Source organism: Desmodus rotundus, chromosome 2 (genome assembly GCF_022682495.2).
Source record: "Desmodus rotundus isolate HL8 chromosome 2, HLdesRot8A.1, whole genome shotgun sequence".
Classification (NCBI taxonomy): domain Eukaryota; kingdom Metazoa; phylum Chordata; class Mammalia; order Chiroptera; family Phyllostomidae; genus Desmodus; species Desmodus rotundus.
Genome location: NC_071388.1, coordinates 205,371,470 through 205,383,476, shown reverse-complemented (window position 1 = coordinate 205,383,476; position 12,007 = coordinate 205,371,470). Strand labels below are relative to the sequence as shown.

At 50.7% G+C, this 12,007-nt stretch overlaps 1 protein-coding gene across 4 annotated transcripts; it reads right to left on the bottom strand.

The window, feature by feature from the left end:
* Positions 1–211: 211 nt before the first annotated feature.
* On the bottom strand, positions 212–10,679 carry SPP2 (secreted phosphoprotein 2). 4 transcript variants are annotated; one of them, XM_024564317.3, is made up of 8 exons: positions 10,454–10,526; positions 10,244–10,368; positions 8,180–8,302; positions 7,033–7,140; positions 6,114–6,168; positions 5,322–5,372; positions 3,070–3,165; positions 212–2,922 (listed from the first exon to the last, which is right to left on the bottom strand). In XM_024564317.3, the coding sequence occupies exons 1-7, from the start codon at positions 10,518–10,520 to the stop codon at positions 3,080–3,082; spliced, it is 615 nt and encodes a 204-aa protein (XP_024420085.2). In that variant the 5' UTR covers positions 10,521–10,526; the 3' UTR covers positions 212–2,922; positions 3,070–3,079. The 4 variants fall into 4 exon arrangements, with proteins under 4 accessions (XP_024420085.2, XP_045053888.2, XP_045053889.2 ...); XM_045197953.3 differs by having other exon boundaries at positions 217–2,514; positions 10,454–10,678; XM_045197954.3 differs by lacking the exons at positions 212–2,922; positions 3,070–3,165 and adding an exon at positions 4,534–4,798 and having other exon boundaries at positions 10,454–10,679.
* Between the last annotated feature and the right edge of the window lie 1,328 nt (positions 10,680–12,007).

The window sequence follows — 12,007 nt, the reverse complement described above, 5'->3', positions numbered from 1 at the left end:
GCTGTGGCGCCCCATCTCTGGCCTCTCCATAATGAAAACGTAGGAGCTGTCCCAGCTATATAAAGACCAAGAAAGCATGAGACCCTCACATTGAGTCCTTTCAACAGGAGAGCGGGGACCGACTTGCCACAGCTCCTCTTTTAGAACAGCAAACACGGAAAAAGGTCAGAGCTCTTTGTTGAAATCATACCTTTCGAGAGCCACTCCGACATATGCAATGGTTTTCTAGCTACCTAGAGGAAGCCTAGAACAGTGTTTATTACATCACAAAAACACGACGCAGCTCCTGTTTTGTTCCGGAAACAGCCAGGCTCTGGGGGGCTGTCCGCGCTATAGGAGCCCAAGTCTCTGCCTTCAGAAAGCTCCCCACGGGGATGGGGACCTTCGGGGTGTGAAACAGACCACCCTGGCTGTGATTCATCCGTTCCTTCCAACACGCTCGAACCCTTATTCTAGACACCGTTCCTTAGCATTACAAAACAGAGGGTATTCTTAAGGCTAATTTAAGACAGTCATCATTGATCATCGTTTTCTTAGTATTCAACTAAAACAATAAGGGGAACAAGCTAAGACATCCCCAAGGAGTTCACGGTCCATCCAGTAGGGACAAAAACAGGTAAATAATAGTAATAATAATAATAATAATACATGTTTGAAGGGCCTGAGTCCTAGAGCTTAAGGGAGTGGATCGCCGCCCCAGCTCGGAAAGGGCAGACGGGGCTGGAGCCAGGCCCGCTGATTCCAGACCTTGCGAGTCGGCCTCCTCCCTGGGCACCCCGGGCCAGCCCTCCCAACCTCACTTTACGATTCTAGGGAACTTGGAGCACAGGGTGGACACTGCCCTGCGGAAGGTCACGGGAGGGCAGGGACACAGCCAGGACTCTGGTGGAAGTCAGTGTCCAGGCCAGGGTGGTTGCCTTTGGCCTTCCTCTTGTGCTGTCTTTAAAGAGATGTTTTTGAAGCGATCGGTTTCTTTGAAGAAATCAGGTCATGAATTTATGTAGAAATACATATGTATGCCTGCCCAATATAAGCATATTATTAATAATAAAACACAGCCAATTCATTGGGAATTCTATCTTTCACCCCAGAAGATGCTCTGTAAAGCCCAAAGAAGTGATTTCAGTTTATGAAAAAGGAATTCGACGAGTCTGTTTCTTCGTAATGAGCAGTTTCTTGCTCTTGGCCTAAAGCTGGTTTTTATTTTTAGGGAGCACACAGATGAAAATGAAAGCCTACCATTGGCATCTTTCATCCAATGCCACCTCACTGGTAGGTTTTTCTTCTATTTTAATAAAAAGTCAGTTGACTTCTTTCAAATTCTAATTGTTAAAAATTAATTATACTATGCTTAGCTGGTTCTTCTTTACTTTTTAAGAATAAAAGAATCTCAAGAACTCAAAGTGAAGAATTCCATCATTCACTCAAAAACACACTTCCTGAATCCCTGCTGTGTGCCAGGCTCTGCCCAGGGCCTGGGAGACAGTGGTCATTTCCCTGAGCCCTGTGCCCGGGGATTCAGGGGAGGGGAGAGAGATGGGGCAGAGAGGAGACCAGCAGTGTCCTGGGATGAGGACTTTTGTGAGGCCCACAAAGAAATGCATCTCTGACTTGGGCGGGGCCCCTGAGCTGAGCCCTGAGTGGCGAGGAGGATTCAGCCAGGTGGGTGTTCCAGGTAGAGGGCACAGCAGGAGAAATTGCAAGTATTTGAGTTCTGCAGGAGCTTAGGGCCTTGGTGGACTGGGAGGGATGAGGCTAGAGAAGTGGGCGGGGCCAGGCCACCAAGGCCTTCGTGGGCCATGCTGGGGAGTTGGACTTTATCCTGAAGGTGTACAGCACCATGTAAACTGGAAGCTCGTGAAGGCCCGAGGTTTGTTATTAACTTGCTTGTGTGTAGGTAAAAGCGAACGCGCACCAAATCGACCCCTGTGACTGCACCCAAGAGTCCTGGTAAATGCGTCCCTCACGATGCCCCTTTACCCAGTGGCTTCACAAACGCACAGCTGCCTTTGCTCCAATCCCCTGTCCCTGGGAACTCGTAAACCCACGAGACTCAAAGCTTGGGGTGGGTGTGGAAAACCGGGGCTCAGACTCCAGCTCCCCACACTTCCTCTCAGCTCAGGGTCTGGCTTTTGCACACCGCTGCCAAACCCCTGAAGTGAAGCAAGCATTAGGGGGGTTAAGTGGAGAAGGACCAGAGTCTCCTCTGGGTTTCCAGATACCCCTGAGGACAGCGTGCAAGCTGGACATCACGGGACCAGGGCCTGGGCCAATGCCAGAGAGAGAGTGTGGACAAAATCTACAGCGCGTCTTGCTGGGAGAAGGCAGAGGGTAAAGAAGAGTCACGGATGCTCTAACATTTTGCACTTGTGAAAATTAGGTGGCTGGTGATGTCTTCCATTGAGAACGGGAGCTGGAGAGGAGGCTGGTTGGGTTTCATTCACTCGTGCGGTATCCATGGCAACAGCATCTCATGGGCCTGGATCCCAGATGGAGCAGGGCAGGAGATGCGGGCTTGGAAATAATTGCATAATGATGATCAAGTCGAGCGAGTGGAGGAGATGACAAAAGAAGAAAGGAACTGGGTTACAGAGATAATACAAATGGTGGCCAGGATACAAATTATCCACTGAGAAAAGGAAGGCAGATCACAGTCCGCAGATCTGAAGGATTGAAATCCAGTTTGCAAAATGCAGAAAAGTGAATGGGAGACGAGGCGGTTGAGCAGGAGCCGTCGACACAACTGTGTCAGAAGCTTAGCGGAGAAGGCAGGAGGGCAGGAGGAACCCTGGGCCCAAGGAAGGGGCTGTTCTCTCGTTTATTTGTTGTTTGTTTGCTCTTAAAGTGGAAACACTTGATCACTTCAGTGGGAAAGAGATGGAGGGCACGGGAGTGAAGAGCCAATGGAGAAGTAGTCAGTACCTGGGAGGGGAAGAGACGGTGGGAAGGGGGGGACAGGAAGTGAACGGGGACGTATGACATTTGAAGGGGCGGGAGCTGCCATTCAAAGGCATTCAGTGCAAGAGCCCCCATTTCTAAAGACACATGTTTTGACCTGTGTTTTCTTACCTCAAGGCTCCTACTCAAAGCCCGTGTTGACTCTCGCTCTGTGCCACAGGCCCGGGAATCTTCTATTTCCAGGAGGAAAGACCCTCCTCATGACCTCTAAAAACAGAAAAGGAATGATGGGCTCTGTCATTCTCATCGAGATCTAAGACAACCTGGGCCACGTGACAGTGACCGAGGGAGCAGGTTCGCAACTAGCACAACCAGATCCCGTCCTGCCAGGAGAACACGACGGCTTCGCCTTCCTGATCAAGCTCTCCCACGCTCTGTCCTGCGTGGCGTCACAGCTGAGCCCCGTGCTTCCCTCTCTCCACCACGCGTGATCTGCCTCCGTCACAGCTGCAGGCCCTCGAGGGCACAGACTGTCACGTTGCCCGTTCAGAGTCCTCCGTGGCTCTGCCCCGCACTCCTCACACAGATTTGTTACATTGAACTAAATCGTCACGTTCAAGGCCGTCTCTGAGACGGTGGCCCATCTGTGTGAGTGACACTCCCAAAGCCCAGAATAGCTTTAGAATTCAGCTCTGGAGTTACCTTCTGAGATGTATAAAAAGTATCAGTCACAATACTTTCTGTCCATGTGTATATTTGTCCCAATGGCATTTCCCTAATGCAGTAACCAACCTCCAAGATGGGCTCCTGGGCACTCACAGGCTTGGGCATTTCCCTCCCCCCTGAACCAGGGCTGGTCTGTGTGATTAGCAAATATGCAGAAGCGATGGTACATCACTTCCAGAATTAGGTTACAAAAGACTGTCTCTGTCTCGGGTGCTCTGTTGCTTGCTCATCTCTCTCTCTTGTTTTCTTGGGGAAAGCCAGCTGCCATGTTTTGGAGACACTCAGCCCTGTGGAAAGGCCCACACGGTGGGAAACTGAAGCCCTCGTCCTCCAGCCCATGAAGATCTGAGACCTGCCAGCAAGCACGTGGGCAACGTGGAAGAGAACCCTTCAGCCCCAGGCAAGCAAGCCTTCAGACGCCAGGACAGCCCCTCTCAACATCTTGTCTGTGACCTTGTCAGAGACGCTGAGCCAGACACACCCTGCTAAGCTGCTCCTGGGCTTCTGGCCCTTGAAAACTATGATAATAACCTATCGTCACTTTAAACTGCTAAGTTTTAGGGTAATTCGACACACAGCAATGGGTTAGTAATCTGGTTAATCAGACTTATTTCTAAATGTCTATTGGCTACTTCTAAAGTCAAATCTAATGGCAAGTGTTTCCCACCCCTGCAGAGATACAAAAGAATGGGCCATAGATGCCGAAGGCAATTCCGAAAGAAGTGTTCAAAAATGTTCCAACAGCGCCGCTACTGGTGGAATAACTGCATTCTTTCAACGTGACGATCTGGGGAAGGTCTAAAACTGAGGTTTGCGTTTTTTAAAAAATCCAGCCTCAGCCTGTAAGCCGCAGCACGTCCAATACATTGGAGGACGCCTAGTGAGGATCAGACGCTGAACTCCGTGAAATACTCGTATCTGTTTTATTCGTTGTGGTGGAGAACTCTGTACGTAGAGCGAATTTCACAATTCTTTTGGGAAGCAGCTTGGAAAAAAACAGAGGCTCTGTAGTCTGGCAGATCTGTTTCAAAGTCCTATCCCTGCCGCTCACTGACTGGGTCAAAGTCCCCCGGGGCAGTGGAGCCTGGGGGGGCCGGAAACTCGTGAAGCCTCGGTTTGCTCATCCACGAAACGGGAGGGAACGCGGCACGGCCTCACAGGGTGGTTGTGGCGGCTGCAGGAGAATTAGGTGTCAAGCCACTGGGACAAAGTGTCGTGTGCGCACAATTAACACCAGGCGTTATTACTCATTTCTTCTGTACAAGCAGGTAATAACCTGGTTTACAGAGCTATCGAAAAGAATAAATCAGAAGACTGACCTGTAAACAGGGGAAAGTAAGTACTGGTGGTTGTGTCTGCCTATCATCAAGTACAGCTGAGAGTGGAGGGCCGAGAGGAGATCAAAAGAATTTGGGATATTCAGAGAACACCCCAAAGTGGAGCAGGAACAAAGGACGATGCTTATTTCCTGAGGCCGATTTGGTATTTTGATCCCTGGTACCGTTTAAGTGAATTTCAATGCCTCGAGTTTTCCTTTGCAGTGATCGGCACCGCCGGTGTATGCAATGCCGCACAGTCTTCTCCTTTTCACTTAAAATAATTTGCAGTTCAGGGGTTCACCTCCTATGAAACGACCTCAGCGGGGTCTGGCCTGAGAACAGGTCTGCTGACCTGAGCAGGAAAATGGGGCCACTCACCAAACGACCGTCCGTAAAACTGTTCGCTTGCGGGTCTGTCAGGAACGAGATCTGCAACACAACAGCAACCGTGAGGCCTTGCTGCTTCCAGAATATTCTGTGATTTCACTATTGATGCCCTAGATGGGCCTCTTAAACAAGGAGGAAGTGGGAGATCAGCGAAGACCTTGGCCACCGTCAGCACCAACCGGCAAAGGCCTCAGGGACATAAGTATGGCCCCTGAGCCTCAGAGCCCCAGGCCACCCCACTCCCATGAGAGGCCACACAGGAAGGAAAGAAAGGAGACCCTGACGCCCCCACCACCAACCAAGACGGGTAAGGGTCGGTCAGTTCTAGTCACGGGGCAGGAGGGTGACCCAGTGCAGCTCCGGTTTGGCCCAGACCCTCCCCCACCCCCAGCTACACGCTACTGCATACCTGGGCCCTACAGCTTAGGCCCTGAGCCCAGGAGGGGCGAGCGAACATGTCCAAGTTTACAGACAGACCCACTCAAGGGGAAAACCCACATCTGCCCGGCTGCCGGACAAAGATGTGGGGCCATCGAATGAGGCCATGTACGGAAAGCCCCGTGTGAACCCAAAGGGGCACCGAAACGGACAGTGTGGCGCTATGGCCTAGAGCGAAGAGAGAAACCAAAAGAAAAGGAAGTGTTTATTTCCTGTGATGACTGTACTTGTTCAAGGGCGATGTATAGATATGTCTAGTTTTAAATGACTCACTCACAGAAAGCTTTAATATGAGGTGCTTTCGAGAAAAAAAAAAAACATTAAAAAGAAAAGATCTCAACTTACCAAATAGATCACTGTTTCTCCATCTAGAAGATCCCAGTATATACCTAAAACCCATCTTCGTAAATGTAGGCATTGGTTTGTATCAGCACATGAAAGAGAGAAAAGGGAAAGACACAGGGTGGAGGGGGAAAAGGAAGGAAAAAAATGGGACAACTGTAATAGCATCATCAACAAAACATACTTCAAAAAAGGCAAATCTTATCTGGTGGACTCTGATCAATTAAATAAGATGATATGGTATATTAAATAACTTTATATGGTACCAAGCATGAATCTCTAAGAAAATATACAGGGAAAAACAAGTTATGTGAAGTTTAAATTGACTAAGACGCTTTCCATTAGACTCAGAATTACTCCCAAAGGTTGTGGGCCAGAAGGAGGAAGCTTGTTCGGTGCCCATCAACTTCCTTGGTTCGGTCAGCAGCCTATGGGGTAGTCTTGGTTCCTGGCATTTAGTCCTTCAAGTGAGAGGAAGATGCTGCAGAGCGTGAAGGCTGAGAATCCTGACCTACCTGCAGAGCTGGCAGATAGTCGGGACAGGGGTCCAACAACAACGCCCCCCTTGTTTCACTAAACCACAGACCAGTGAGCATCACCCCGAGACCTAAAACTTTGCAGATTTGCTCGTTGTGACTGAAGCTCCCAGTTTCACAAACCTCAGGGAAACGGAGAGAGAGAAATAGAAGTAGGTAGATGGATAGACATATCAGATAGACAGACAGACAGAGAATAGGCTGAAGAAAGTAAGGGATGTTGAAAATGACATTGAAGGTAAAAAAAGAGAGAAGCCCGTTGAGCAGCAGGGCGGTGCTTGTCCAGGCCTAGGTGATGTTCCCACTACGCTGGGACAGCGGTCCGCCCCAGACCCACGTGGAACAAGAGAGGCGCCGTCCTGGAGGCCGCCTAGCCCCCCTCGTACCTCCTCGCTGCTGTCAGACTCGGAGCTGGAGGACCAGCGGCAGCGCACCCACACGTCCTGCACCTGCCCGGCAGACATCCGCACGGTGCTCCTGCAAGCGGCTGCTGGCTGGAAAAGGCGAGACAGTGAGCGGCGTCTGCAGCGGCTCCCAGGAGGGTCAGGGGCCGGGCACCGCTGCAGGGCTAGATACAGTGAGGCAGACAGCACGGAAACATTCACAGAGGCCTTTCGTTTCTCCAAAACAAAAATTTCTCAAGACCTAAGGAGAAACAGACGAAACACTGAAACATCTCTCAGGTGTTTGTTACATCCAGAGTCCCGGGAAAGCAGATGCCCCCTCTTGAGTACAGAGGGGCTGCCCTGAATCCTTCCCCACTTGGGCGACAAGAAGTGGGGGGGGGGACCCAAAGGCTCTGCTTTGGCCTCCGATTTCATTAGAAGCAGGTGCTTGTGACACTGGGTGTGGGTCCTTCGTAAAACAGAGTCCTGGCGAAAAGTCTCAGGAAGCAAACAGTAAAACACTAAAGGGCTCCCGCTCAGCAGTTACACCATTTGAAGCGGCCCCGACACACACTGATAACGCAGCAAAGCCCTGATAACATGCACCTCTCAACGCAACCGCCTTGGAAAGCGAACGTTGGGTTGACAGTACCGCCCAGGGCTGAGGTCGAGGTGTGGGGCCATGTTCTGGTCCCTGGGGGTATGGAACCAAACACGTCATCCCCAGCTAGTCGGGGAGAAAGATATTATCCAACAGTCAACCGCAAAATAATGCAACTCCCGCTGTTAGCGTTTTGAAATTATCTTAAGTACAGCTTGAAGTGTCTGTGGGATTTTTGACCTCTTTGTATTCACTTTGCTGGGAACCATCGTTATCCCCATTTTAGAGAACAGGAAACTGAGGCAACAGAGGTTAAATAACCTGCCAGGATCCCTCAGGACCATGGACTCCAGAGCTTGTGTCCTCAACCACTGGGCCGCACCGCCCCCACCCGGGCACAGTGCATGCCTCCCCGTGTGGCTGGACAGCAGGCAGGGGCCCAGCTCCCAGTGGGCCACCAAAGCAGCTCTGAGTCATGGGAGAAGGCGAGGGGCTTCCTCGTGTTAGTTTCTGGGGCAGTGGGTGGGCCCTTCCCAGCCCACTTACCACGTAGTAGCCCCTTTGGAAGTCACAGGTGGCGGGATCTTCTCCGGAGCCCCTCCGGCAGGTCGTCTCTCGGATGCTGAATTCTATATCCATGCTCAAGCTGTTCTCATCCAGCATGTTGACCTTCGCGAAAACAGAGCGTCACTTTGCCACCGGAGTTTCTGAAACTCACATTGTTAGAAATGTCTCTCCCTGCACAGTGAGAAAACATTACAGAATCACCCCTAATTTTTTTTTTAAAAAAGGCTATCAGTCATCTCAGAATGCCCTGGCTCCATGCCCTCGTGCCGAACACCAGAGGGAAACGTGCTTTACGAAAGGCATGCGATGCTCCAGGAAGACACTGGAACCAGAACCTCCTCCGTGTCCTAACTCCAAGGCCAGGGTTGCATCTAGTGACTTAGTTTAACAATGGATCCTTGTTATTTGCAGATTCTATACTTGCAGATTTGCCTACTTGCTAAAATGTATTTGTAACTCCAGATTTCAATGCTCAGGGTCCTTTCGCAGTCATCTGGGGATACATGAGGATTTCAAAGAAGGGGCATATGAATGACCGATGAATTTGAATAATTGGAAAAGGCTAGAGAGAGGCAAGAGCAGGCAGGCTTCCAGATAGGACGGCGGCATGCAGGACGCATAGGGGCACCTCTCCATCACGTACCATTAAGGATCACACACACGCACGGAGGTGTGTTTATTTGCCAGGTGTGTCTGGGCTCAGGTCTATACAGGGTGGTACATGTGCTGGGTTGTGCCTGGGGGAGGGGGGGCCCGCACCCACCCCAGCTCATCTTCCTGGGCCAGAGCTCCACGGTGCCCGTAACCGGCTCTCTCAGGACTCATCCTCACGTTCTTCTTCATCTAACTAAGTGTTTGCTGTCCTCTGCAGTGAGCACGGCTGAGTCACAAGCAGGCCTGGCAAGAGGACACTGATTTCCCCACACCACCAGTGGGTTTCATGACGTGCCAGAGACAGAAGCCAGTGTCGGGGGTGGGAGAGAGGGTGAGCAAGGTCCTTGATTCTGGCCCGGCACCCTTCCAGAACGAATCACCCTTCGGCGTGGCAGCTGACCACACACGTCTCTCATCGCCTCCACACCACTCTGGACACGGCGGCCTGGGTCCAGGCCGGACACCTAACTAAGGCACAGCCTGTTGTCTTCATGACCTATGGCACACTTAGAAAAGACAACTGGGACAATCCGATTGATTTCCTGGGACTCTGGAAATGGGACACTGAGCCACTTTCTGAAGAGGAAAGGGTCAAGGTGAATGTGTTGTCCTTGGGACACAGGAGCCATGTGCTCCTCACAGCCCCAGAGGGAGCAGGCCAAGGGTGAGTGAAGGCAGCCCTCAGCCGGGATGGGAGACAAGAGCAGGCAGACAGAGCACATCCACTCATTCCCACCTGGCCTGTAATTTACGGAGCCCGTCCCACCTCCCAGGTTCCCCTAAAGTAACTGGAGGGCATTTCTGTCCCCTCTTCCCAGGAACTCTTTAGGCGGTGACTCCCCTGGGGACAGGGAGGGGCAGGCGACTTGCTGTCCACGTATCTCACTTCCTTTGGAGGATATTTCTGCTTCCCCTTCTTTGCCTAGCACAGTCTTCGTCACAGGACGCCCGAGAAGGTTCCTCTTTCCCTATTTCCAGGGCGAACAGGAAACTGATGACTACAGCATTGACAGAGGAAGAGGGGCGCTGTAGCTCGACAGCCAGAATTTATTCCCTGTGAATATGAGAAGCAGAACTGCTGAACCCGAAAGCCTCGTCTCTAATAGATGAGCAGTTCTTAATAGAGTCTCACGAGGAACCCGGGCACATGGGCTGCGTGGCGGGAAGGTCTGGAATGGGAAACGGGGCAGAGGGACATGCCCCACGGAGGACACAGGCTTCCGGAGAGCCCCGGGAGCCTCATGATACAATCGGAAATGGCTGGAAGAGGTGATTAGCTGTTACCATTTTAAACTGGAAAAAATAGAAAAAAAAAGTGTACCCAGCACACCGACAAAAGAAGCCAAAAAGCAGTAGAGAGAGATGTGGAGAGCAGGCCTGTGTACTCACTCTTTTTATGGTACTTCTGAACGCCCTGAACAGGTACGGGCTCAGGGACCGGGAGTTCACGTCCGCCACCGAGGCGCTCAGGGCTTGCCGCAGGGAGGGCAGGTCGTAGTCATATACCGGGAAACCTGGACGTGCAAGCACACGGAACACTGTGAGACCCTGCGCCCGGGCCAGGACATGCCACAGGTTACGTGGAGCTGAGTCCCTTACCTGCACAGGGCCCGCTGTTCATTCCAAAGACAAGCATGACCAATATTTCCAGCACCGCCTTCTGCATTCTGGGGAGAACTGTCCTTTAGAGCCAGGGAGACTGTCTGTGTGCGTCTGGGGGTGACACGTCTCCCAAGGGCAGCTGTCTCGTGATCAGGGTGACGGGCTTGCTCACTCTGACTGGGGCAGTGTGCCGCTCGTCCAGAAACCATTGATCCAGGTGAGTATTTACCGTTACCACCGCCTTTCCCTATGGAGAGGTGCCAGTGGGAGGCCACTTTTGAAGTTGTGACCTCGACGTGGGACTTTAGCCCGCGGCAAAGACACCAAGAGGCCCGGGGACTGCTACGCAATGTTTGTTTTTCTCTGTTTTAACTTCATGCACATACACAGCTCATTTTTCTCTTTTTTCATTTCTTTCGTGTAGGGAAAGGGGTGCATCTTATTTTCAACAAAATTCATTTTTCACTTGTTGTCTGTTTAGTTCCCTCTCATGTTCCTGAAGATCTTGCAGTTGACTGTTTTTGAAAAGTGTGTGGTTATTTCGAGATCTTTCTGGAAATTAAAACTGCAAAGACAATTGTTTAACCTATAGGACTTAACTCAGGCCAGCAGGAGCCCGCCCCCCTTCCCTGTGAACGGGCGTGTTTGCGCTTCCCCGGGACAGTGAGGTGTCTGCGTATTGACACGCTCACGCACAGTGAAAGCCCACGGTCGTGTGCGAACCATTGAAAAGAAGAGACTCATCATAGCAAAGACAGGGTGGGTGACGTGCAGGCCCTCATATTCTCATTCTGGGATTCACGTGGAAGAAGCTGTATTGCGCTGGAGTGTGTGCCCTTGGTCAAGGTATTCAACTTCTCTGAGCCTCAACTTCCTCATCCACAAAATGGGCAGAAATGGGCAGATGCGAGGTGTATTATTAGTCAGGGTTTTCCAGAGAAACTGACCCAACAGGATATTTATATATACATATGTAATTGTGCTTATAAATATTATAGATATATATTATAGTCGTTTCCATATAAATGTCTATTTTGAGATCATATGTACATATAGAGAGAGAGAATGAGAGAGAGAGAGACTTTAAGGACTTGGTTCACACCATGGCAGAGGCCACAAGTCCAAAATCTACAGGGTGGACCTGCAGGCTGGAGAGCCAGGGAAGAGTTGAAATTAAGTCCAGAGGCCATCCAATGTCAGACTGATTCCTGCTCAGGGCCTTCAACTGATTGGATGAAGCCCACCCACATTATAGAGAGTAATCTGCTTACTCAAGGTCCATTACTTTAACTGTTAATCTCATCTAAAAATATGTTCAGAGAAACATCCAGAACAATGTTTGACCAAGTACCTGGGCACCATGGTCAAGTGGACACATAAAACTAACCATCACAGAAAGATTAAATCACACCCCCTTGAAAGAGTGCTTGGCACATTAATTGCCCGATAAATGCTACATGTGAGCAAGAATTCAATTCAGTGGATAGCCTTAGTGTCTGTTGGGTTTAAGGCAACGGGCCCAGAGGACATCCAGAGGTCATCCAAAGGAGC